The sequence below is a fragment of the Zea mays genome, chromosome 9 (assembly GCF_902167145.1).
Source record: "Zea mays cultivar B73 chromosome 9, Zm-B73-REFERENCE-NAM-5.0, whole genome shotgun sequence".
NCBI lineage: Eukaryota > Viridiplantae > Streptophyta > Magnoliopsida > Poales > Poaceae > Zea > Zea mays.
In genome coordinates, this window is record NC_050104.1 from 134470637 (window position 1) to 134496814 (window position 26178).

The window sequence follows — 26178 nt, forward strand, 5'->3', positions numbered from 1 at the left end:
AGTGGCCAACTAGTCAGTAATTACATGACTTAGTTTATCAGTTCAATCAATCAATAAGTTGTGTCAACTTGGGACATTGTTGAACCATGTGTATTGATTGTTGGCAAAGAATTTGTGAGATATTAAGTCCAATGATAATACATATATTGTTCATTTTTTAATCATCGTGCACTAGCATTTTATCGAATACTTTGCTTGGCATGGCATATGGCATGGCATAGCACTGACATTGTACCTCTACTATATAAAGGATCAGTTTTCACGCTCCCTATCCTCCCACGTAAATGGTAAAATACTAAAATTATACATAAACAGAGATTTGAACCATAAATCAGTTGCCAAACACTCCCAATTTCAACCAGTTTCGCTCTTGAAAAACGTGGAATTTACCCTAACTCCACTAATTTGATGGAGCAGCCAAAGAGGGGCTACACAAATTCATGTTTTTAGTCCTTGTGGAGTTAGTATGAAATTAACCACTATGTCACTCGTTACACAACGTCGTTTTGTTTTATTTTCTTACACTCTTTCGGTCTTTTCCCATTCAAGGCCATTTTTTAAGTTGGAGTTCCATGATTGGATTGGTGAAACATAGTTAAAAATAGTGAGGTGGAGGTAGAGCAAGGTGGAACGCGTTAAGTTTCGTCGCAGCAGCGGTGCGTCAGGTCGCTAACGGCTTCCTTTCTTTGCTTAGCACCCAACGCTACCCTCTTGGTCCAATCCAACCCATCCATCTACTAGCCTCTCATAGGTTCTGGCACGCCGAAAACTCCGTATAAAACACACACCGCCCTCCTACGGATCAAACCACCCCTCGGAAAACCCCAAAAAAGCGTCAGAAAAAGAAGAGAGAGCTGGGGGATGGACACGCACGTCGGCAAATTAATCGACTCGGTGGGCTCCATCTTCCGCGGCAGCGACGTCCTGCCCTGGTGCGATCCCGACATCATCGCCGTAAGCCTCTCCTTCCCCTCCTCTTCTCGCCGAGATAACTGCGGCCTCCGCTGCCGGCTGCCTCCCAGGGAGGCCTGTTGATGAATGCCGCCAATCCGACCGTTTCCTTCTTCCGCCTTCTTGTCGCTCTGGTGGGATGCGCACGAGAGGCCCACGAATCGGCACGGGGTTCGCTGAGTCGTTGCTGCGCTGGGAATTGTGTCGCAGGTTCCTTGTAGTCACGGGGAATTCACTAGCTCACCTTGCCGGTCGGTTGAACCAACAATGGATCACCTCCCATTCCACCGTGGCGCTACTGCGGTCATTAAGCAAAACAAACCAATTATCCGATTGCATCCCGTTATCTGGTCAAACCGTGTTTGATCACGCTCACGCACGCCTAATCGTAATCGTTGCCACACGTTCTTTATGATCAATTCCTTTTTATCAGGGTTTCGAGAGTGAGGTTGCTGAGGCTGCAAATGAAGAACAGAAAACCGAGAGCCTGATGAGGCTCTCCTGGGCGCTTGTTCACTCTAGACAGCCTGAAGATGTCAACCGGGGCATCGGAATGCTTGAAGGTGATATGTATATCCTGTTTGTCTCCAGCAGCATCAATAGTTGGACTTTTCTTTCAATAACAAAAATTATGGCTTGAGAAACATTGTCGGGGCTCTTCTTCTGCCCCTCTCAAAATACATAAATATAATATGGCCCGATAAATTTACTCAGTATTTGATTGTTATTTCCACGAAAAAGTGTGATTGAGTTGGACCTCACGTTTTGATTAGCGATTGACTTGGACCTCATCTTTTAACTAGTGTGCTTATGAACTTAGAACTTGCCATCATCGTTAGCATGTTGAGAAAGGTGTGGTGGTACAAGGAAATGACTACATGCCATAAGGCGTGCCTTGTTTGACTTCCTACTCCCACTTCTCTGAAGAAACCCAGTTAACACTTTCATGAATGTGGGGTTACATTGCTGATGTTGAAACCTGTTAAATTTAGAGGACCTAGAGTACAGCATAGTTAAAAAGAATGAAAACCGCTCTTCTTTTCAATCTAGACCAGTCCCATCCTAGGCTACTTGACATCGAACCTTTCACAATTAACTTAATTAACTTCAATAAGTCAATATTGTTCACTGAAGCGTATTTCTTTGCCGTTGTCCCCATAGCTCATGATGTTATCTGTTGCCAGCTTCATTGGACAGGTCTAGCAGCCCAGAGGAAACAAGGGAGAAGCTCTACTTGTTAGCTGTTGGTCGTTACAGAACTGGGGATTATACAAGAAGCCGACAGCTTTTGGAAAGATGCTTAGAGGTTTGATCAGGAAATGTGTTATCTGTTGTTATTCCTCTGATGTGACCTTCCGGTTTTGTTTTAGTCTCAGGCCTTAGTCCTGTACTGTCAAGCAAGGCACCCCTGAATTTGATTGCCTGCATGTTGAACAAAACATTTCATGTTTTCTTCAGATCCAACATGACTGGAGACAAGCCATAACTTTGCAAAGGCTCGTTGAAGAAAAAACCAAAAGAGGTTGGTATACTATTTATGCTTCCCATTTTCAGTGTACGCAGATCATAAAATGAATGTCCATGGATTTTTCATCTCCTACTAATATCCACTATCAAGGTAGGAAAATGAATTGCCAATAGCTTATCATGTGCAACTATAATGCCAACAGGATGGCCCTGTTTGTTTCCACTTATAATCACCATACCTCAGGTTTTTTTTTTCAACTCCTGATTTTGCTAGTTCAAAGTTTTGAAGCGGTGGCGAACAGAAGCAGAAACAATCGAGGCATTTGGTCGGATTCTTGCTTTTTCCCCCCATCGAGATTCCGACTATAAGCACTTAAGCACAAACAAACAATGCTGATGTCTAGTAATTTTTCATGTCCTAAAGTAAATATCCGAATATAAGCAGAAACAAACAGGGCTGGTGTCCCTCCACAATCAGGTCTGGACCTAAAAAGTAGGGACGAAGACATCATGTCTCAACAAAATTGTATCTACCATATTTCACATATTAGAAACGAATAATAGTACAAACCTCTAATCATTCCAATGCACTGTTTCTGGTTTGTCTAACTTGGGTAACATTACTTACTTGATGGTTAAATGCAGATGGTATGATTGGCATGGCTATCATCACAGGCGCCTTTGGAGTTGTGGGTCTTGTTGCTGGTGGTATAATTGCTGCGGCTTCTTCGTCATCCAGGAAGAGATGAGGATATCTTCTCTGTTGAAGTGAATAAGAAAAAGGCGGGCAAAAGCTTGGTGGTGGGTGACAGTGCTCATCATTTTTTGCTCCGTGTGAAGGGGTGCTCACTTGTCTTTTTTCGCGTGAGAGACCAACTTTGTATTGCGTCCAAACGAGAGATATATGTATTGTTAAACAGTAGAGGTCGAGGCTGCCGAACATTCTGTTTTTACTACCAACCTTGTATTGCGTTCAAATGAGATATATGTGTTGTATAACATGTTTTTTTCAATGCACGGAGGAGTTCCTTGGATACTCTCAAGAAGAGGTCGGGCAGCCTGAGCACCCAGCCAGCTCGGTTCCCTGCAGACACAACATGCTGTGAGCTTTGTCATCCGCTAGTTCGTGTTTATGAACTAAAACACGACAAATAAAAAAGAACGGAGAAAATATAAGACTATCTCTAACATGCTGCTCTGGTGATTGATTGAGTTGGCGCCGTTGCCTTTAGGATTGGATAAAGCTGCGACAACCTTATTCAGTTCTATGTGATGTTATATACACATATAAGAGTAGAACAAACCAATTACAAAGCTGAATTACCCAGATTGCACACGCACAGGTTCAACAGCTGCCATATTCTTCGATTTTACAAAGCTCGGATGCTGAGAACCTGACAGCTGACAGATTCAAGAGCTGACATATTCTTCGACGCAATGGCTTTCTAGACATGTGCATGCTCCGAGGAGACATCCAGGGTTTGGAATATTGTGGCAGCCGAATTGGCTATATGATCTATTGGTTTCAGAGAACCTATCCATCTGCATGACATTGATCCTACCACTAATATCCTTGACGACCAAAGGAGAGGGCAATTCCATGTATACCATCGAAAAATATACTTATTCTTTATGTGCTATTTGTCCTATACGTCATACATATAAAAAAATTATCTATATAACATTCAGTGACACATATGGAATGAGTATAAAATTATCTATATGAGTATAAAATTTAATGATATACAGGGAATTTTTCCAATGAAGATCCCCAAGAAATCCAGCAAGCAAGGACTGTCTGAGTCCTCATGGCTCACAACAAGCTTCCAAGTATCCTTTTGACTTTTGAGCATCATATCTTTATCTTAGAATTGCGAGAAGAGGTCGCTCCGGAGCATACAGATTGCCATATATCTATACATTGGAGTTAAGGAAAAAGGAAAAAAATAATAGAAATAACTAAAACAATTTAGAAGAATAAGATCATTTATAAATACTATTAGAGAGAAGGTTAAGTTGTGAGTACTATAATAGAGAAACCTGTTGAAAGGAGTACTAAAATAGCAAAAAACTCAACGAATTATAGATTGGAAAAGAAACAGTAATTATGAATTGAATTTGGCACGAATTTATAAGTTCCGTTCAAGTTACCACGAGTTTGAGAAATTTCCCGAGACCCATATAGAGGGTGTTTGGTTTCTAGGGACTAATGTTTAGCCCTTCATTTTATTCTTTTTTAGTTTATAAATTGCTAAATATAGAAACTAAAATAAAGTTTTAGTTTTTATATCTGGCAATTTTAGAACTAAAATGGAATAAAATGTATGGACTAAACATTAGTCCCTAGAAACCAAACACCCCCGTAGTACCTCCTTTTTCATGCAATCATGACGTACCCATGAGGCCCGAACAGTATTCTCTGCGTGGTGGGTCTGGGCCGAGGCCTTGACTCCTTGAGCCCAGTGCCCAGACGGCTTGCGCTTGGCCTCACCTCCTCTTCTCGTCGAGCGGATAACAGAACCGATGTGCAAGCTCCGGCCGGAGCGTCAGGATAAGAACCGCGCGCCGGCAGGCAGCTGCTCCTGCGACTGCGAGCGCCCGTCCAATGGCGTCCCTCTCCCCTTCCCTCCACCTCCCTTGGTACGCTACGGTCGCTCCTTCCTGCACATCCCATCTCCTTCCTCTCAATAGTCAATACCCCTCCCTCGCCACCTCAGAGACGGGCTCTCCACCTAAACCGCTGCGGTTTTCTTCTCTGACATCCTTTTCGGAGGCGCACCAATTGCGGACGGCGTCGGTTCCATGTGTGCCGGATGGTCTTACCGGGTTTACTGTGTCCAGGAGGCGGCGTTTTCTTGGTTACTGTCGTGCTACTCCGCAGTCAAATCAAAATTCTGTTAAATGCAGCCAGCAGGCAGCAGCATCCTCCTGCATTTCAGTAACCGTAGGAACTAGAAAGTCCACATCTATCTTCGGTGGGCAATACTGTATCTCAAGTGGGATACCAATTTGGTTTGGATGAGTTAAATGCTCCGTCTTAGAGAAACGGCTTAGTGTGGTCTTAATGACAAATACGAAATACCAGTAAGTTGCCCCTCTTAGCACTGTTCTAGGGCATAACCTCATGACCATGATAGCATACCTTGGGTTTGTAGTTACAAAGTTCAGGGCGTGTTTTGAAGCAAAGTATTTCAAAACCATGGGTTTGGAATACTACAGTTTTAAGATATCATGACATAACCATAGTATTTTTTACATCGCTCTTAGTCATACGTTTGGAGACAAAGTATCTCAAACAATGTTATTTAATATACATGTACAATATTAGTCATAGACGAAAACTATGGGTTAGAGTGGAGTTTCAAACACTCCAAAAATACTATGGTATCTACAAAACCATGGTATTCAAAACATAGTTTTTTACAAGACAACATATCTAGTGCACATGGAACATTGGTGCACATCGTGCACATATTAAATCATCACCACTCATTTTAAATCTAACGTCTCTAGTTGTTTGGTACATTTTACTAAGGACACCCTTCAACGTGGTAGTGTGTAGTGGTGGAAGGTGTTATTTGTAAATTAAATAATTAACTAGAGACGTTAGATCTAAAATGAGTGGTGATGATTTAATATGTGCACCATGTGCACCAGTCTTCCATGTGCACCAGATATGTCCCCTTTTTTTTTACAATGCAGCCAAACATCCCTTGGCAAAAAATACTATGGTATTCTCCAATACCATGGTTTTACCTCAAAACTCCAAACATACTTTGCTTCCAAAGTCCAAACACCCCCCTCAAATTGTGACAGCACCATTCAGCAACCAGTTTTGTGATATTTGGTAGCTTTTGCTGTTTTGTCTTTGGAGGTTTAGACTTTACTCTTTAGACCCCACCGGCCCATCTTTCTAGTTGGCAGCAAATTTTATTCTGAGCCTTCATGTTTAAAAATTAAAATCCGTTTTGATGTAATAAAGCGTTTGAAGCAAATCTATGCATTATACATGGGTAATGTTTGCCTCAGTTATTCCTTCCATAGATCCTACTCATATGAGACCCACCAGCACTGGATCTGTCCTTTTTTATTGTTTATCAGGAAGGCTTGTTTTTTCTTCTAATGTTCAATATGCAAATTTTATTGGAGTTCTTACTTTCTTTGAAATGAAGCAGCAATTCAAGAACTGGCTTCCTTGGAAAGACACGTGGGATTCGTCCTTGTGTTTTCCCTGCTGGAAGAGTTGGATTTGTCAGAACAGTAGTGGAATGCAAGGAATCTAGAATTGGAAAGCAGCCCATCGAAGTTCCATCAAATGTTACTCTCACATTAGAAGAGCAGTTTGTCAAAGCTAAGGGTCCGCTGGGGGAGTTATCTCTGAGCTTTCCAGGTGACTTGAAGATCGTGAAAGAAGAATCCGGTAACCTGAGAGTTTATAAGACTGCAGAGACCAAGAGGGCGAACCAGATGCACGGACTTTTCAGGTAAACAATTGGAAGCTACAATATGAGTGTGCCCATATTATTTTTTACTGATTTGCTTCTCATAATGTGGTTCACTGTTTCACTACACCTATTCCTTGTTTTATATTTCTTCTCCTGATATTCCTAAAAATTAGTTGCCAGCTTCTGAACTCTCTGCTCTTGTCAACACTCTTAAGCCCCCTTTGGAACACATGAATTTCACAGGAATTGCATAGGATTTTTTACAGGAATCAGTTCATTTTCACAAGAAAAAAATTTATGCTATCAGTCTACCACTTTGTACAGTCAAGGGCAGTATTGATTCCCATGGGTACTTTCACTGTGATAGTAACAGTGCCTTGAATAAGCTGTATCACACTTGCTAGTTGCTATTTTCATATGCGAGTAGATAAACTGTCCTATGATCCTGCTACCTTCCACTACTGTTAGATGCATAGATGGACATGTATTTTCCCTCTACTTTGAGGGGTTATTGGCTTATGCGCACTTCTATATTTGCCCCTTTTGGGCCTTGGAATAGAGTTCAGTGGGCCACTCTAACAAGAACGGCAAGGATTCAGATTCTAGATAGCATTATTCTGCTTCATGTATTTATTTTTTCCTCTGACCTCTTATCTCACCAATGACCAGTAAATATGATGACCTTGTTTTGTTTGAGACCTGAGAAACAACACTTCTGTCATTTAGTGTTCAACAAAATCCACCAATCAGTCTACATTGATATAAAATAGCCACAGTTCTAGTAGCACTGACAAAGATTTGCAAAATGAATGCAAATCTTCTTGCATGTACCAAGGAAATAGGCTATGTTATTGCTCGTTTCTGGTGTCCAGGAACAGGAACTGTAAAATCTGTGTTATCAATAACAAACATTATCAAGTGTCTGTATCACTTCCTCTATGGTTTACCGTGGAACTAATTGGGAATAGTTGAGACACACATGCTAGTATTTTATGCAAAACCAATGATTGACCATTAAGGTGTGAAAATTTACCATATTCTCTGTGTCACTACCTATGTTTTTTCACTTCGTGCTTCTGCTAAATCCTTTGCTATTTCACTCACAGTATGTACATTTTCTTTGCTTAAGGATCAATGATCTCTCTATTCTTCACTGAATAATAATGGTTGATGTGTTCTGAACTGATTATAGCTTGGTTAGAGAAATCAGGCTATGGATTTTTTTATCCTGTCCTTCCATGTCTTCTTCTAAATACCCTGGTGCAAATATCCAACGCAGAACGTTGACAGACAACATCATCGTCGGTGTGTCAAAAGGATTCGACAAGAAGCTTCAGTTAGTAGGTGTCGGGTACCGTGCGGCGGTGGAGGGCAACGATCTCGTGATGAACCTGGGATTCTCCCACCCTGTTCGGATGGCCATTCCCGAAGGCCTGGCGGTCAAGGTGGAAGAGAACACAAGGATCATCGTGAGCGGCTACGACAAGAGCGCGATCGGTCAGTTCGCTGCTACCATAAAGAAGTGGAGGCCACCTGAGCCATACAAGGGGAAGGGTATCAGATACATGGATGAAGTTGTCAGAAGGAAGGAAGGAAAAGCTGGGAAGAAGAAATAGAAGTGTTTGTTTTTTGTTTGTCCTTTCCATGCTTCATTTCATTTTCCCGCTGTAACGGTCCTCGTCTGCTATGACCGAACCCGAGAAAAAAAGTATTGTTCTGTGGCTGTGCTGATCATGCCATATTTATGTGCACCTTGAGCATCCCAGTATCCCACTGTAATGGTTTCCATGTACACCAAGCGGAGCCGTTTGACCCCCGTTTGGTTGGTGAAGACGCAAAACTGCTCGATGAGCGCTACCGCTACCAGACGGCCCCTGTAGCATTGAATCTCTGTGACAGTTTAACAGGTTGCGATTATTCATCGCCGAAGGCCAAAGCCTCGTTTGATCAGGATGTTCTGGCACAAAGCTTCGTTTCGATTAGGATGCGTACGGGTCTGTTCCAGATTTTGCTAGCCGGGATGAAGTTCGCAAAGAGGGAAAAAAATGCGCACGCCAGGTGCAGTGCAGAGGACAGAGGAGGGAGGACCGGAGGAGGGTCACCGCAGATAGACCTTGAGGTCGCGCGTCTCGGGCCACTCACCCGCACTGGCCCCACCGGGCGGCAGACGCCTGGCTGGGCTGCGGCCAAGTGGCCACCTCCTCGCGTCCGGCCTGGCGTCCCCATGCACGCCCGGCCTCGCCTTCCCTTCCCCGATATCTCTTCGTCTCGCCGCCGCCGCGCGCGCACTCTCGTGTGACGTGTCCCAGCAGTCCGTCCAGTCCCTGGCTTCTCTCCCCCTTGTTGTTCTTGGCTCCGCGATGGCGGTGGGTTGCTTCAACCCCGTGCTCTCGCCGCTTGTTCCTTCGCCGCCGGGTAGGCGCGTCCGAGCGGCGCTGCGGTGCCGGTGGCATCGTCACCCGCTGACCGCGGTCTCCCTCCGGCGGCTCCCGTGCGGCGCGGCAGCTGGTCGTGGCACGCGGCGGCTCGCGGCGGCGGCAGAGTCGCAGGCCGTGCAGGAGCAGCCGGCGCGGGCGGAAGAGGCCGGCGGGGCGGGTGCCGCTGAGGCGTCCTCCAAGCTGGTTCTGGTCGTTGGCGGAACCGGCGGCGTGGGTGAGATACCAAGACCCCTACTCCCCGTTCTACAAATCGCCTAGCATTTCCCCTGTCAAAAGTAAGATCGCGTGGCCAATTTCAGCTCCTAGAGAGCAAAGCTGCAGAGCTCACTTGTCTCTGAGTTTGACAATATCTTAGTGCCAATTACTGGGTTTGAAACATGCGAGATAGTAAACATCGGAGGACGAAGGATAACATGTTTATGTTGCATTGCAATCTTACGCCTTCTCCAACTTGTGTTGCCGTGTCCTGCGGCAGCACTTCGTAGCTTACTTGCTAGATCATTTGACAAGATATTGACTGGGTGGTGAGTGCATCCTTTCAGGGCAGTTGGTTGTAGCATCATTGCTGAGCAGGAACATCAAGTCAAGGTTGCTCCTAAGAGATCCAGAAAAGGCGTCGTCCCTGTTTGGCAAGCAGGATGAGAGTGTACTACAGGTACGTCTGGATATTCAGCATTCCATCCCCCTCCCACAGTCCTACCCACCCCAGTTGTCTCCTGCTTATTTGAGTTCATCTTTCATGTCAGGTTTACAAAGCGGACACAAGAAACCCTAATGATTTGGATCCACAGATGTTTGAGGTTGGTCCCGTTTGTTTCTCTGAATTCATACAGTTTATCTATCTATGGGCTATCTATTTCTGCAATGATTGAATAAATCAAAATATAGGGGGTCTCTTTTATAGGGAGTTACGCATGTGATATGTTGTACTGGAACTACAGCATTTCCGTCTAAGCGCTGGGATGGAGATAACACTCCAGAACGTGTAGGTATGTACTGCCTGATATTCTGCAGTTGAAGTTAAACTTTCACCCAAGATGATGCAGTTAATGTTCAAAAAGAACATGCACTTCAATTTGTACTTGAATAATTCAGACAAAAGGATTTTCTGCAAGGATAATCTTGATGGAGCTTAGGACCTTCCAATTCCAAACTGAAGCAAATAAAAGGTTGAATGTAACTGTGACAGAGGCCCAATAAGTTATTTATTGGTTTGAATTCTGAACATCCGTTTATGTGTTTATTATGTCCATTCTATGGTCAAATCGTGCACACATGTATGCTTTGTCATTTTAAGTCCATGCATGCCAATGACTATTGCTATATTTATGTTTATCACATATCCAAACTAACAATGTCAGTTATGGGTGAGACAGTATCTCAGTTCACTGATCACACATTTTTCTTGTGACAGATTGGGATGGCATCAGAAATCTTGTCAGTGCCTTGCCACAGACAGTCAAGAGACTGGTTCTTGTGTCATCCATTGGTGTTACAAAATACAATGAGATACCATGGAGGTATATACCTTATGATTCTGATGATGAAGAATTTTGGTATTTGCCGTTGAACTTCATGACATCATAGTATGATAGTAATGCTAAATGTTTATGATCCTTTAAACAATATGTAAGACATGTTTTACGTGTAAAGCCAAGTTTTATAAACAGCTTATTTAGCAATTACTTATCGTCTGTGTACTTGCCTTTCACCTTGATACTAGTATTTTGCATTGAGTCTTATGTTACCATAATTTTAAACTTGCTTTTCCACTGAATCTTACGTTACCATAACTTTAAACATGTTGGCTTTGTCCTTAAGCAATCATGCTATGTATTTTTCAGCATCATGAATCTCTTTGGTGTGCTTAAGTACAAGAAGATGGGAGAAGACTTTGTCTGCAATTCAGGGATACCATTCACGATTATTAGGTTTGTTTACAGATAAAGTGTTTCAGTGGGTACACGTGGATATATTATTCTGACATGGTACAAGCTGTTTGCAGGGCTGGAAGATTGACAGACGGGCCCTACACTTCGTATGATCTTAATACACTTCTTAAAGCTACAGCTGGAGAGCGACGAGCAGTAGTCATAGGCAAAGGTTATTTCTTTTGTTATCACACGCATTTTATGATGAACATTTTGTTTTTGATAAGATCTTTGCTTCTTCTAACACTTCCTCATATCCTACTAGGTGACAAGCTTGTGGGGGAAGTTAGCAGACTTGTGGTAGCAGAAGCTTGTATCCAAGCTTTAGATATTGAATCCACTGAAGGACAAATATATGAGATTAACTCAGTTAAGGTACTCATGTTTTTTCTATAATGGGTACAATTAGTTATTGGAATTAGCTAATTATCATCAGAGCTCAACCAAGTTATTATGTGATTAAATCCCAGAAAATTCACAGTCTCTTTTTATTTTCTCGAACACACGAGAGAGTTGTGTACTTGTGTATCATTTCATTATTAGAGGGAAGAAGTTGTTACTAGCATTAGCATATAGCCCCTAGCTGCCTTATGATTACAACATGCACCACTAACCAATTGAGAAAACGAAGTCCCAACAACCTAAAACCTATTCTTTCAGCAGAAATGACTGTAGCTCCCTTCATCCCTTGCCCCTGCTGCCTGCTGCTGCTGTACACCAGTGATCTTTCATTAAACACATTTTGCAACACTTCTTTTGGTTCCGGACTCTGGAGATACAACAATTTTGAATTATTGAAGGCACAACCTTCTGGTGTTTCCACAACTCCCAAGCAACCAATTGGACCAGGCTGCTGAATCCTTCTCGGATGTCTTTTATTCAGCCTTTCTAGAGCACCAGACCACGAGCTCAGACATGTGTCACTCATTTTTTTGCAAATTTCTAAATGAACTAGCTATCTAATTTTGCAAAATTTGAGTGGCATATTTGAAGAAAACCCATGTGGCATCGCTGCTTGGAGTCTAAGTCTAGAGTGGTTAGCCTTTTAGGCAGCTAAAGTATTGAACCTGTGGATCACAGGCTTATTGCATGGTGTGATTTTTAACCGTTACGGCGTTACCTGCATTATTCCCTTTTGAAACTTTAAATTTTTGCTTACCTTCAAAAAATAGGCACGGAAGCTTCGCATCTTGTCATGGTATTATGGATGGTAATGGGCTCTAAATTTTACACTATAAAACTTAAGGATCGGACCCTATTTATATTTATTTTTGAACTAAAATTAGTTAAGGCTCAAATAAATTGTGAAGAGACATTTGGATCATGATGCAATACCGCCCTTACATGGCATGCATTATTGTGAATTACGGCATAAAATATAAATATGGGTGCTGACACCGGCCAGAGTTACATATCAAGATGGAACTCCTCAGACGTGCATTTTTGTTTTTTTATCTGGTTATCTAACTGAAATCTGTGTATATTCTACTGATATGCACACAATGTTAAATTCAGGGTGAAGGGCCCGGAACTGACCCAGAGAAATGGGAGGAGCTATTCAGATCTGCTCGGTCAGACTAGTGGCATTCTGCAAAGCGTAGTAACGTAATGTAGGAATATGCATCGTAATACAATGTAATCCATAGAGTGCAGCCCTAATTCAATAGTCACTGAACAGTAGCGATCATGTAGAGAATATTTGGTTTGTGTACATAGTATGAGCATTCATATATGACGATTATACCTCCTAAAAGTGATAGTTTTTGTTGGAAAGTAAAATGTTCAGTGTTATCCTTATCCACTTTCAGACTTGATTTTATTTTCTTTTTCTCGGAATGCAATCATAATTTGATTGTTCATTTCAATATATATCCTTATTTTTCAAATATGTAGATCAATTAGAATTTGTGCCGAATAATTCAATTTCGGTTATCCTTGTTCCTGGAATGGAAAGAAGAGAGGAGACTGTGGGTTATCCTTCCGTGAATGAAAAGGAGGGAGAAAACGGCGGAAACAAGACGTGTGGGGTGAGTTAATCCTAATCATAATTTTGAACTGATGCCTTTTCTTTAGGCCTAGTTTGGAAACACCATTTTTCTAAGAAAAAATAAACTAATTTTTCTTGTGAAAATAAAAATCCAGTGAAAAAATAGAGTTCTCAAACTAGCCCCCTGAAGAGATCTGAAGCCAGATTTTTATTAAAAAGTCCCTGAGACACAGCTGTTCGTCCTCGTGATCCGCGCACCAGCCTTGCCAGAGTCCAGACACAGCTGCCGCCTACCTCATCTGATGATGCGTGTCCACCGCCGATGTCACGGCGCTGCAGGTCACAAACAGGGTCCCAGCGCACGAAGCTGGCGGTGTTCACGGCGCCTTGTGCAGTATGCGATTGGTAGTAGCTGTTGTTGCGGCAGCAGGAGAACCAGGGCACAGGGAAATGAAATCGTCGGATGACACTTTCAGTTCACACGCCCTATATTCTTTAGAGCATCTCCAACAATGCCTCAAACTAATGCCTCAAATCGAAATATAGGCCTCTACACAGGAAAAATCACTCCAACAGTGTCTCAATTCAACAAATTTTGTCAAAAAACTATAGGACACTCTCTCAAGTGTCTCAAATATACTACACCGTAGTGGGCTGCCCTATAATCTAGATTTGGGGCTTTACTGTTGGAGCGGGGTGTTTTGTTGGTGCCCTAAATTCTATAAAATTTACTTATTTTTAAATTATAAGGCATTTTTATAGGTCACTTTGTTGGAGATGCTCTTACACTGACAAAGGTTAACTGGTCGGCGGCGCCCACAGGTTTCCTCGACCACTGTCCACTAATCTTATACAGGGTTTTCAATTTCGGCATTTAAAATATTTCGGGCCACACCCAAAATTTACGAGATTTGGTTGAATTTTCAACATCTTTTTAAAGACTTGTACATAAAGTATATTTTTTTCTAAAAAAATAGATCTAAACAAATATTAGCATGATTTATGATTACATATCTTTTGAGTAGAAGAATATGCAACATAAAATAGAATATGTGTCCAGAGTTATATAGCCCATTTAATGGTGTATTATATAATTTTAAATTTTACTTTCACCATGAGCAAAATTACCGAAATTCGTGAAATTTTAAACCTAACTACAGTCAATTTCGTATCTAGGCTAGACCTACACCTAACTTCGACGACTCTAATTGGCACGACAATACATATCGTAGTGAAGACGCTAGGCCACTATGCCTTTACGGGCTTTGCCTCTTTAGCCTGGATGTACAGATATACGCTAGGTACCATGAGTGTTGAATAAAAAATCTAATGTACATCCTACATCCTCTTACTAATCATGTATTAAGGTATGATTTTTTTACGGTGAAATGTATTGAGGTATGTTGATGATACATAAGATTACAAACTCTAGCACAGAAGACATCTAGAGGACGAGGATGTTCTGGAGAGCTAGACCAACTCTATCCACGGTCGTCCCTTTTATATCCCAAGGTAGAGGTTAAGCTTACACATGTGTGTCATTTATGAACCCTATTTGTGATCGAGTTAACTGCCTCTGACCTATCATAACTATGTATAATAGCTAAGGGTAAGTAGTGGCGGACACAGGACCAAAATTCATGAGGGACAAAAAAAACTGCATGACAAAATCCCTAAATCAAGTAAAACCGTAAAAACTACTTTTGCATTGAATTCAAGCTTTATATCAATACACGGTAGAAGTTTAAAGAAGCAAACTATATGAACAAAATAAGGAAACATACTGCTAAGTTCTTGTTGTCATAATCAAAGTCGTGCGTACCTTATCGAATGTCTATCTTCTCCAAGGGTGGGACGCTGGGTAAGGGACAGGTCACACGATGTCTCTTAACTAGTTCACCAAGCTCATCGGTCGGTGAGATAAATCACATCGTCGCGATAAGCGAGATCAGGACTACTAGATGGTCCAGCGTCGCGACGATGACAAGTAGGACAGGGACGTCGGCAAGGGAGCATCCGAACAGACTGGCTTGAGCAGTGTCGTGATGAATGAGGATTGATGGATAGATGCGAGGACAGGAGGAGGACAAGAGTCGAAAGGACTAGACCGATCCGACAGTAGCCCCAGAACAGAAATGTTTTAGCCCATCCAAAACTTTATTTTTTCTACACTTAACAATAGATGTACATTAGGTATAGAGACATTATAGAAAATTGAGGGGGCCATGGCCTAATTTGCCCCCCTTTGAATTCGCCTCTGGGTGGAGGAGAGGTGATTTCTTCGTACGATAGGAAGTACATATTGCATGCATTAGTAGTGGAGAAACTAACACATTAGATGGAGAAAACAATTCACAAGGAGGGGCATTAGATCTCCAATCATCATGCTTGAGACAGTTGCCTCGTATGACTTGTAGATTTGGTATGTATTTTGGCTAGCGGGGTCGAACAACGATGTCAACATGCTCAATCAGTTGTGATTGTTCACTAACATGTTCAAAGAAGAAGCATCAAATGTGAACTTCATGGTGAATAGACATGGGTACAACCAAGGGTACTACCTCGTTAATGGTATATACCCTCAATGGCTAGTGTTTGTGAAGACCATTTCCCTCACACTAGAGCTAAAAAAAATCTTTAGGCTTCCGAGTTGACTCGAGCTTAAAGCGGCTTGGCTCATCTCTAAACAGCTCGCGAGCCTCAGACAAACTGAGCTGAGCTAGTTTTTTCCCTCACCAGGCAGGCGAGATGAGACGAGCTAGTTCTCTTAGGTTCACGAGCTGGATCGTGAGCTTGGGCTAGTAGCCAACTCACAAAGATTGGTAGTATTTTTTATAATACGATTCATCGAGTTGGATGTTGACACTCGGTGGAGGACTAGTGGCTCGTGGGTCGACTCAAGCCAACTCGTGAGCCTTGACTGAGCTAAGTCGAGCCTCTTAATGGAGACTGGAGCTCATGACATGGCCGAACCGAGTCAGGCTCTGCTCGCTCTACTATCACGCCGCACCGAGACTAGCTTGGCTTAGCTCATTTCCAGACTTACCTACCACACACTCTAAAGCAACGAATATTTTGCATGCCATGAGAACGCATAGAAAGACATAGAGAGAACATTCAAGGTCCTCAAGGCTCGCTTATATATTCTCGCTACCATATGTGTCGGCGTTTCGAGACCGAGGGGTCCCTGGGCCGACGAGTGAGAATGTCGCCACGTGCCCCAGCCCAGATGGATCGGCGCGAGGCCGAGCGCGAAGGGGGGAAGGAGGCGTGAGAGAGGTGGAAATCCCGCGGCCTTCGTGTTCGTCCCGCGCCCAGGTCGGGTGCGCTTGCAGTAGGGGGTTACAAGCGTTCCACGCGGGAGGGAGCGAGCGGCCTCATGCGAGCGCCAGTCCCGTCCTCTTCCCCGCGCGGCCAACCCTCTGTAAGAGGGCCCTGGTCCTTCCTTTTATAGGCGTAAGGAGAGGATCCAGGTGTACAATGGGGGGTGTAGCAGAGTGCTACGTGTCTAGCGGAGGAGAGCTAGCGCCCTAAGTACATGCCAACGTGGCAGCCGGAGAGGTTTTGGCACCCGGTTCATGTGGTGTCGTGGTCGTCGGAGGAGCGCTGGAGCCTGTCGGAAGGACAGCTGTCGGGGCTGTTGAGTCCTTGCTAACGTCCTCTTGCTTCCGTAAGGGGGCTGAGAGTCGCCGTCGTCATAGAGCGTGCGGGGTGCCATCATTACTTGTCTGGCGGAGCGAGCCAGATGGGACACCGGTCTTGTTCCCCGTAGCCTGAGTCAGCTTGGGGTAGGGTAATGATGGCGCCTCCTGCTGACGTGGTCGGTCCGTGCCCTAGGTTGGGTGATGTGGAGGCTCCTCCGAGGTCGAGGTCGAGTCTGTCTTCCATGGCCGAGGTCGAGTCCGAGCCCCTGGGTCGGGCGAGGCGGAGACCGTCGGCTGAAGCCAGGGCTGAGTCCGAGCCCTGGGGTCGAGCGAACCGGAGTTCGTCGTCTTCTGGGGCCGAGCCCGAGTCCGAGCCCTGGGGTCGGGCGGATCAGAGTTCGTCGTCTTCCGGGACTGAGCCCGAGTCCGAGCCCTGGGGTCGGGCGGATCGGAGTTCGCCGCCTTCCGGGACTGAGCCCGAGTCCGAGCCTTGGGTCGGGCAGAGCGGAGTTCGCCGTCTTCTGGGGCTGAGCCCGAGTCCGAGCCCTGGGGTCGGGCGGATCGGAGTTCACCGTCTTCCGGGGCTGAGCCCGAGTCCGAGCCCTGGGTCGGGCGGAGCGGAGTTTCCTATGGTGCCTGAGGCCGGGCCTGACTGCCTGTCAACCTCACTCTGTCGAGCGGCACAGCAGTCGGAGCGGCGCAGGCGGCGCTGTCCTTCTGTCAGGCCGGTCAGTGGAGCGGCGAAGTGACTGCGGTCACTTCGGCTCTATCGATTGGAGGACGCGCGTCAGGATAAAGGTGTCAGGCCACCTTTGCATTAAATGCCCCTGCGATTTGGTCGGTTGGCGTGGCGATTCGGCCAGGGTTGCTTCTTGGCGAAGACTGGGCCTCGGGCGAGCCGGAAGTATGTTCGTCGCTGGAGGGGGGGCTCGGGCGAGACGGAGATCCTCCGGGGTCGGCTGCCCTTGCCCGAGGCTGGGCTCGGGCGAGGCGTGATCGAGTCCCTCGAATGGACCGATCCCTGACTTAGTCGCACCCATCAGGCCTTTGCAGCTTTGTGCTGATGGGGGTTACCAGCTGAGAATTAGGAGTCTTGAGGGTACCCCTAATTATGGTCCCCGACAGTAGCCCCCGAGCCTCGAAGGGAGTGTTAATACTCGCTTGGAGGCTTTCGTCGCACTTTTTTGCAAGGGGACCAGCCTTTCTCGGTTGTGTTTCGTTCCGGTGGGTGCGCGCGAGCGCACCCGCCGGGTGTAGCCCCCGAGGCCTCGGAGGAGTGGTTTGACTCCTCCGAGGTCTTAATGCCTCGCGCAATGCTTCGGCTGGTCTGGTTGTTCCCTCATGCGAGCTGGCCGTAGCCCGAGTGCACGGTCGGGTCCCAAGTTCTCGGGCTGGTATGTTGACGCCGTCAACGGTTTGGCCGGAGCCGGGTTTGCGAGAGCAGCCCCCGAGCCTCTGCACAGGGCGAGAGGACGGTCAGGGACAGACTCGACTTTTTTACATACGCCCCTGCGTCGCCTTTCCGCAAGGAGGAGGGGGGGGAAAGCGCCATGTTGTCCTCGGAGGGCACCGAACATGGTGTCTCCGGTGAGCTGCTGGCGGGTAATCCGAGCGGACGTCCGTGCCCCATTTGTTAGGGGTCGGCTAGAGGCCCAGAGGCGCGCCCAAAAGTACCTGCGGGTGATCTGCCGGACCCGGTCCCCTGTCGACGGGGTCCGAGGGCTCGATGCCTCCCTCTGATGGGATTCTGTTACAAGATCGTTCCCGCTGGTCTCGGAAATGTCCTAGGGTACCTCGGGAGCGTAGCCCGAGCCTCGGTTATGTATCGAACGTACCCAAGGTCATCCCTCGCTCTATGTCTGAGGCGACTGTGAACCCTTCGAGGGCCAGCCTTCGAACCCCTGATCAGTAGTGGGCGCGGAGCCCGAGTGGCCTGAGGCAGCCGTTGAACCCTTCCGAGGGGCCGACCTTTGAACCTCTGACCAGTAGTGGGTGTGGAGCCCACTCGCTCTGAGGCGACTGTTGAACCCCTCCGAGGGGCCAGCCTTCGAACCTCTGATCAGTAGGGAGGCTCGGAGCCTGTTTCCTTCACGGAGAAGGGTCCTTTTCGGGGTATCCCCCTTTCCCGGTCCCTGTTGTAAGAGAGAGAAAGAGGAAAAGGAAAAGGATACGAAATCGAATGACGTGGCGTACCTTTTTTGACGCGGCCATTATGGCGAAGGCGAAGCGTCGCTCGCTTCCCCCGCCAGAGGCGCCGCCTGTCCCACCGTGGAGTTAATGCGACGGGGCGAGCGGTTCGCGGGGCGGCCATTGCGCGTGTGCGAGCCGTTCGAGGAACGGCCGTTTCGCTTTTGGTTTTTGAATCCCGTGGTGGGTCCGGGCGAGACGTTGAACGGGTCTTGCCTTGGTCTTTATATATCCGGGGGAGGGTCTGGCGATGGTTCTTTGCTCCGCTTCTCGCCTCCTCCTTAGGTTTTCGCAACCTGAGAGGTTTAGCCGGAGAAAAGGAAACCGCCCACCCAGTCCTTTCCGCCGCCACCCCTTTTGCTCTGTGATGGCCGACCGGGTGACCATCATCCCGCCGCGCGATCCATGGCCCTTCTCCACAGTCACGGCGGATGACCTGGAGGATCTTGTTGCCGAGGGTTTACTTCGCCCTCTTTCTGATGAGAGGCAGCCGGAGTGGATTCCTCCTGCGAGCGGAGCCGCCCCGTCCCCGCCGTCGGGGTACGTCGTGAGCTTCATCTCCATCCACGAGCGGGGGTTCGGTGTGCCAGCGAGCCGCTTCATGCGGACGATCATGTACAACTATGAGGTGGAGTTGCACAACCTCAGCCCAACTCCATCTCGCAAGCCGCCATCTTCGTGGCGGTGTGCGAAGGATACTTGGGGATCGCCCCCCACTGGGACTTGTGGACTCATCTCTTTTCCGCGGAGCTTTTTGCTTCGCCGACGGGGGAGAGGAGGGTCCGCGCGGCGGTGCGGGCCGGCGGTTGCATCCTCCAGCTGAGGCAGTCGCGGGCGTCGCTGTACATTCCCGCCATCCTTGCGTCCTCGAATAAAGGGTGGCAGCGCCGGTGGTTCTACCTCCAGAATGATGGCGAGATGCTCCCGCCGTTTTCCCAGCGAGTGGTCACCGCCACCGCCGATACTTGGCGCTACGGGACCCCGCACGATAGACAGAAGAACCTCGAGCCCCTTCTCAAGGCCCTGGAGGCGTTGCGGAAAGGAGGACTCACCGCCGTGGGAGTGATAGCCGCCATTCACCGCCGTAGGGTGCTTCCCTTGGCGGAGCGGCGGTTGCCGCTCTCGGAGATGACGCCGGAGGCTGACTTGGAGGGCTCGCGGATGTCCTCGGATCCTCATCCCATCGACGTTCTCCACGGGCGGGTGGCCGTCACGTTGGGAAAACCGGACGCCAGCGCCTTCTCTCAGCCCCTGATGTGCCCCGGCCAAGGGTGCGTGACCCTGGTGAGTGTCCGCTCCTTCCTTCTCCTTGCGTTGGGTTGCCCTTGGTCCTTACAGTCGGGATTTCCATCCGTCTCTAGGAGGTAGGGTGGCACAAGCCTTCCCGGCCACGGGTCCCGGAGGACGCGGTGGACCGAGCAGCGCGGCGGGTTGCCGCGGAGGAGAAGAAGAAAAAGAAGGACGCGGAGAAGTGAGAGCACCTAGAGGGGGGGTGAATAGGTGATCCTGTAACACTTAAAACTTAGGCCACAAAAACTTGGTTAAGTGTTAGCACAATAACCGCCAAGTGGCTAGAGAGGAATCTTCAACAAAACACAATAACCAACAAGATCAATCACAGAGATGGCACGGTGGTTATCCCGTGGTTCGGCCAAGACCAACGCTTGCCTACTCCACGTTGTGGCATCCCAACGGACGAGGGTTGCAATCAACCCCTCTCAAGCGGTCCAAAGACCCACTTGAATACCACGGTGTTTTGCTTGCTTTTCTCAATCCCGTTTGCGAGGAATCTCCACAACTTGGAGCCTCTCGCCCTTACACTTGAAATTCACAAAGAAGCACAGAGCAAGGGAGGGATTAGCAACACACTCAAGACAAGAAATCACAGTAACACCACGCACACAAGTCGCAACGAGAGCTCACAACACAACTCAATGAGTTCACCACTCAACTAGAGCTCTAATTGCTATCGCAAAGAATCAAAGGCGCGGAATCGATGTCTTGGTGCTTAGGAATGTTGTAGGAATGCTTGGTGTGCTCCTCCATGCGCCTAGGGGTCCCTTTTATAGCCCCAAGGCAGCTAGGAGCCGTTGAGAGCAATCTAGGAAGGCTGATCTTGCCTTTTGTCGACTGGAGCACCGGACAGTCCGGTGCACACCGGACAGTGTCCGGTGCCCGATTTCCTTCCAAATATGGCGCAGTCGACCGTTGGCAGCCTGAGAGCCGTTGGCGCACCGGACATGTCCGGTGCACACCGGACAGTCCGGTGCCCCTTCTAGCCGTTGGCTCGGCCACGTGTCCCGCGCAGATCGCGCGGCCGACCGTTGGCCCGGCCGACCGTTGGCTCACCGGACAGTCCGGTGCACACCGGAAAGTCCGGTGAATTATAGTCGTACGCCGTTGATGAATTCCCGAGAGCGACGAGTTCGCCTGTGAACGGCCTACCGGACAGTCCGGTGCCCCTTCTAGTCGTTGGCTCGGCCACGTGTCCCGCGCAGATCGCGCGGCCGACCGTTGGCCCGGCCGACCGTTGGCTCACCGGACAGTCCGGTGCACACCGGAAAGTCCGGTGAATTATAGCCGTACGCCGTTGATGAATTCCCGAGAGCGACGAGTTCGCCTGTGAACGGCCTACCGGACAGTCCGGTGCATCATCGGACAGTCCGGTGAATTATAGCCGTACACCGCCGTCGAAGTCCCGAAAGCAGCCACTTTGCTCGAGCCAGCCTGGCGCACCGGACACTGTCCAGTGCACCACCGGACAGTCCGGTGCTCCCAGACTGAGCAGATTCTTGGCTGCTCGAGCCAAGGCATTTTCAATTGGATTTTTCCTGTTTCCAGCACTTAGACACAATACATTAGTCCATAAAACAATGTACTAAGTCTGAGAAACATACCTTTATTCTTGATTTGTACTTTGTCCACCTTTTTACACTTAGGCACTTGTGTTGGACACTAAATCACCAAAATACTTAGAAATGGCCCAAGGGCACATTTCCCTTTCAATCTCCCCCTTTTTGGTGATTTATGCCAACACAACATAAAGCAAGTAGAACAAGTACAAAATCAATTCAAATTAGAACTCAAAATTGTTTTGATTCAATTTGACATATATGGATCACTCTATGCCACCACTTGGTTTGTTTTTGCAAATCAAACTCAAATTTCTATCTCTAAGTCAAACACACATGTTAAGACATAAAGAGAGTCATTCCAAGAGAAATTGATTCAAGATTTCAAAAACTCCCCTTTTTCCCATAATCAATACTTCTCCCCACAAGAAGCCAACTTTTGACAAGAGAGACACTAAAAGAGTTTTGACAAACCAAAAGCTCTATTCTACTATTTTCAAAATTTCTTTTTCAAAATTTCTCAAGTGGTAGCTGATCCATTTATCGCTTTGGCCTTTATTTTCTCCCCCTTTGGCATCAAGCACCAAAACGGGATCAATCTTGGCCCTTTAACCCCATTGCCTCACCAAAATCTTCAAATAAGAACACAAAGGCAATAAGAGTACATGAGATGAACTTGGAATAAGTTACCCTCTCATCGGAGTGCAGTGGAAGTCTTTCATGGTCCAAGTCCACCTTTTCCCTTTCAAACCTCCTTTGATACTAAAACAAGCAAACTCAAGCATATGGTTAGTCTCAAAGGGTCAAGTTGTAGCACAACTCCCCCTAAATATGTGCATCACTTGCAAAAAGGACTTGTGAGGTCCAGGGAGTGTTTGTACAACTTGAGCACCACAATAAGCAACAAAATGCAGAATAAACATGATCAAGGGCATAAACACATGTATGCTACAATTCAATCCAAGTTCCGCAAATCTAAGACATTTAGCTCACTATGCAGCCTGCAAAAGGTCTTCTCATCTAGAGGCTTGGTAAAGATATCGGCTAGCTGGTTCTCGGTGCTAACATGAAACACTTCGATATCTCCCTTTTGCTGGTGGTCTCTCAAAAAGTGATGCCGGATGTCAATGTGCTTTGTGCGGCTGTGCTCAACAGGATTTTCCGCTATTCGGATAGCACTCTCATTATCACACAGGAGTGGGACTTTGCTCAGATTGTAGCCAAAGTCCCTGAGGGTTTGCCTCATCCAAAGTAGTTGCGCGCAACACTGTCCTGCGGCAACATACTCGGCCTCAGCGGTGGATAGGGCAACAGAAGTTTGTTTCTTAGAATTCCATGACACCAGGGACCTTCCTAAGAATTGGCACGTCCCCGATGTACTCTTCCTATCGACCTTACATCCAGCATAGTCGGAATCTGAGTACCCAATCAAGTCAAAGTTAGACCCCTTTGGATACCAGATCCCGAAGCAAGGCGTAGCGACTAAATATCGAAGAATTCGCTTCACAGCCACTAAGTGACACTCCTTAGGATCGGATTGAAATCTAGCACACATGCATACGCTAAGCATAATATCCGGTCTACTAGCACATAAATAAAGCAAAGAACCTATCATGGACCGGTATGCTTTTTGATCAACGGACTTACCTCCTTTGTTGAGGTCGATGTGTCCGTCAGTTCCCATCGGCGTCTTTGCGGGCTTGGCGTCCTTCATCCCAAACCGCTTTAGCAAGTCTTGCGTGTACTTCGTTTGGGAGATGAAAGTGCCGTCCTTGAGTTGCTTCACTTGGAACCCAAGGAAGTAGTTCAACTCGCCCATCATCGACATCTCGAATTTCTGCGTCATAACCCTGCTAAACTCTTCACAAGACTTTTGATTAGTAGAACCAAATATTATGTCATCAACATAAATTTGGCACACAAAAAGATCACCATCGCAAGTCTTGGTAAAAAGAGTTGGATCGGCTTTCCCAACCTTGAAAGCATTAGCAATTAAAAAGTCTCTAAGGCATTCATACCATGCTCTTGGGGCTTGCTTAAGTCCATAGAGCGCCTTAGAGAGCTTACACACGTGGTCGGGATACCGTTCATCCTCGAAGCCAGGGGGTTGCTCCACGTACACCTCCTCCTTGATCGACCCGTTGAGGAAAGCGCTCTTCACATCCATTTGGTACAACCTGAAAGAATGGTGAGCGGCATATGCTAGCAAGATACAAATTGATTCTAGCCTAGCCACAGGAGCAAAAGTCTCCTCAAAGTCCAAACATGCGACTTGGGCATAACCTTTTGCCACAAGTCGAGCCTTGTTCCTCGTCACCACCCCGTGCTCGTCCTGTTTGTTGCGTAACACCCACTTGGTTCCCACAACATTTTGCTTGGGACGAGGCACTAGTGTCCAAACTTCATTGCGCTTGAAGTTGTTGAGTTCCTCCTGCATGGCCAACACCCAGTCCGGATCTAGCAAGGCCTCTTCTACCCTGAAAGGCTCAATAGAAGAGACAAAGGAGTAATGCTCACAGAAATTAACTAATCTTGAACGAGTAGTTACTCCCTTGCTAATATCACCCAATATTTGGTCGACGGGATGATCCCTTTGGATCGTCGCTCGAACTTGGGTTGGAGGTGCCTGAGGTGCTTCTTCCTCTTCAACTTGATCATCCTGTGCTCCCCTTGATCATGCGCCTCCACTTGAGGTACCTGTTCGTCATCTTGGGTTGGGGGATGCACCATAGTTGAGGAAGATGGTTGATCTTGCTCCAATTGTTCCTGAGGCCGTACATCTCCAATCGCCATGGTGCGTATCGCGGCCGTTGGAACGTCTTCTTCATCTACATCATCAAGATCAACAACTTGCTCTCTTGGAGAGCCATTAGTCTCATCAAATACAACGTCGCTAGAGACTTCAACCAAACCCGATGATTTGTTGAAGACCCTATACGCCTTTGTATTTGAATCATAACCTAATAAAAAACCTTCTACAGCTTTGGGAGCAAATTTAGAAGTTCTACCTTTCTTCACAAGAATATAACACTTGCTCCCAAATACACGAAAATAAGACACATTGGGTTTGTTACCAGTTAGCAGCTCATATGAAGTCTTCTTGAGGAGGCGGTGAAGGTAGACCGTGTTGATGGCATGGCAAGCCGTGTTCACGGCTTCCGACCAAAAGCGCTCGGGGGTCTTGAACTCTCTAAGCATAGTCCTCGCCATATCAATGAGCGTCCTGTTCTTCCTCTCTACCACACCATTTTGCTGAGGTGTGTAAGGAGCGGAGAACTCGTGCTTGATCCCTTCCTCCTCAAGGAACTCCTCCACTTGAAGATTCTTGAATTCGGACCCGTTGTCGCTCCTTATCTTCTTCACCTTGAGCTCATACTCATTTTGAGCTCTCCTGAGGAAGCGCTTGAGGGTCCCTTGGGTTTCAGACTTATCCTGCAAAAAGAACACCCAAGTGAAGCGGGAAAAGTCATCAACAATAACTAGACCATACTTACTTCCTCCTATGCTCAGATAGGCGACGGGTCCAAAGAGGTCCATATGCAGCAGCTCCAGAGGTCTTGAAGTGGTCATCACATTCTTGCTGTGATGTGCTCCTCCCACTTGTTTACCTGCTTGACAAGCTGCACAAGGTCTATCTTTTTCGAAATGTACATTGGTTAGACCTATCACATGTTCTCCCTTTAGAAGCTTATGGAGGTTCTTCATCCCCACATGTGCTAAGCGGCGATGCCACAACCAGCCCATGCAAGTCTTAGCCATTAAGCATGCATCTAGACCGGCCTCCTCTTTTGCAAAATCAACTAAATAAAGTTTGTCGTCTAGTACACCCTTAAAAGCTAGTGAACCATCACATCTTCTAAAGACAGACACATCTACATTTGTAAATAGACAATTATATCCCATATTACATAATTGATTGACAGATAGTAAATTATATCCAAGAGACTCAACTAAAAACACATTAGAGATAGAGTGCTCATTTGATATTGCAATCTTGCCTAAACCTTTCACCTTGCCTTGGTTCCCATCACCGAATATGATTGAATCTTGGGAATCCTTATTCTTGACGTAGGAGGTGAACAACTTCTTCTCCCCCGTCATATGGTTTGTGCATCCGCTGTCGATAATCCAGCTTGAACCCCCGGATGCATAAACCTGCAAGGCAAATTTAGGCTTGGGTCTTAGGTACCCAACTCTTGTTGGGTCCTACAAGGTTAGTCACAATTTCCTTAGGGACCCAAATGCAAGTTTTATCACCCTTGCATTTTGCCCCTAA

General features: G+C 46.7%; 3 protein-coding genes across 3 annotated transcripts; all 3 read left to right on the forward strand.

The window, feature by feature from the left end:
- The first annotated feature begins 627 nt into the window (after nt 1-627).
- Nucleotides 628-3492, forward strand: LOC100284239 (mitochondria fission 1 protein). Its single transcript, NM_001157134.2, has 5 exons — nt 628-954; nt 1385-1514; nt 2136-2257; nt 2410-2473; nt 3064-3492. The coding sequence occupies exons 1-5, from the start codon at nt 862-864 to the stop codon at nt 3165-3167; spliced, it is 513 nt and encodes a 170-aa protein (NP_001150606.1). The 5' UTR covers nt 628-861; the 3' UTR covers nt 3168-3492.
- A 1373-nt stretch (nt 3493-4865) lies between these two features.
- LOC100282171 (50S ribosomal protein L6, chloroplastic-like) lies at nt 4866-8649 on the forward strand. Its single transcript, NM_001155083.2, has 3 exons — nt 4866-5058; nt 6594-6902; nt 8143-8649. Exons 1-3 carry the CDS (start codon nt 5024-5026, stop codon nt 8477-8479), a joined length of 681 nt encoding a protein of 226 aa, NP_001148555.1. The 5' UTR covers nt 4866-5023; the 3' UTR covers nt 8480-8649.
- A 363-nt stretch (nt 8650-9012) lies between these two features.
- LOC100381586 (NAD(P)-binding Rossmann-fold superfamily protein) lies at nt 9013-13049 on the forward strand. The gene is made up of 9 exons (NM_001174408.1): nt 9013-9515; nt 9844-9956; nt 10048-10101; nt 10206-10290; nt 10716-10821; nt 11146-11232; nt 11307-11404; nt 11498-11607; nt 12748-13049. The coding sequence occupies exons 1-9, from the start codon at nt 9224-9226 to the stop codon at nt 12811-12813; spliced, it is 1011 nt and encodes a 336-aa protein (NP_001167879.1). The 5' UTR covers nt 9013-9223; the 3' UTR covers nt 12814-13049.
- Nucleotides 13050-26178: the final 13129 nt, after the last annotated feature.

Coding starts and splice junctions, on each gene's coding strand:
- LOC100284239 (NM_001157134.2), top strand. CDS start 862: ATGGACACGCACGTCGGCAAATTAATCGACTCGGTGGGCTCCATCTTC. Junction 955..1,384: donor GCGATCCCGACATCATCGCC/GTAAGCCTCTCC, acceptor CCTTTTTATCAG/GGTTTCGAGAGTGAGGTTGC. Junction 1,515..2,135: donor GGGCATCGGAATGCTTGAAG/GTGATATGTATA, acceptor ATCTGTTGCCAG/CTTCATTGGACAGGTCTAGC.
- LOC100282171 (NM_001155083.2), top strand. CDS start 5,024: ATGGCGTCCCTCTCCCCTTCCCTCCACCTCCCTTG. Junction 5,059..6,593: donor CCTTCCCTCCACCTCCCTTG/GTACGCTACGGT, acceptor GAAATGAAGCAG/CAATTCAAGAACTGGCTTCC. Junction 6,903..8,142: donor CAGATGCACGGACTTTTCAG/GTAAACAATTGG, acceptor TATCCAACGCAG/AACGTTGACAGACAACATCA.
- LOC100381586 (NM_001174408.1), top strand. CDS start 9,224: ATGGCGGTGGGTTGCTTCAACCCCGTGCTCTCGCCGCTTGTTCCTTCG. Junction 10,822..11,145: donor TACAATGAGATACCATGGAG/GTATATACCTTA, acceptor TGTATTTTTCAG/CATCATGAATCTCTTTGGTG. Junction 11,608..12,747: donor ATGAGATTAACTCAGTTAAG/GTACTCATGTTT, acceptor TGTTAAATTCAG/GGTGAAGGGCCCGGAACTGA.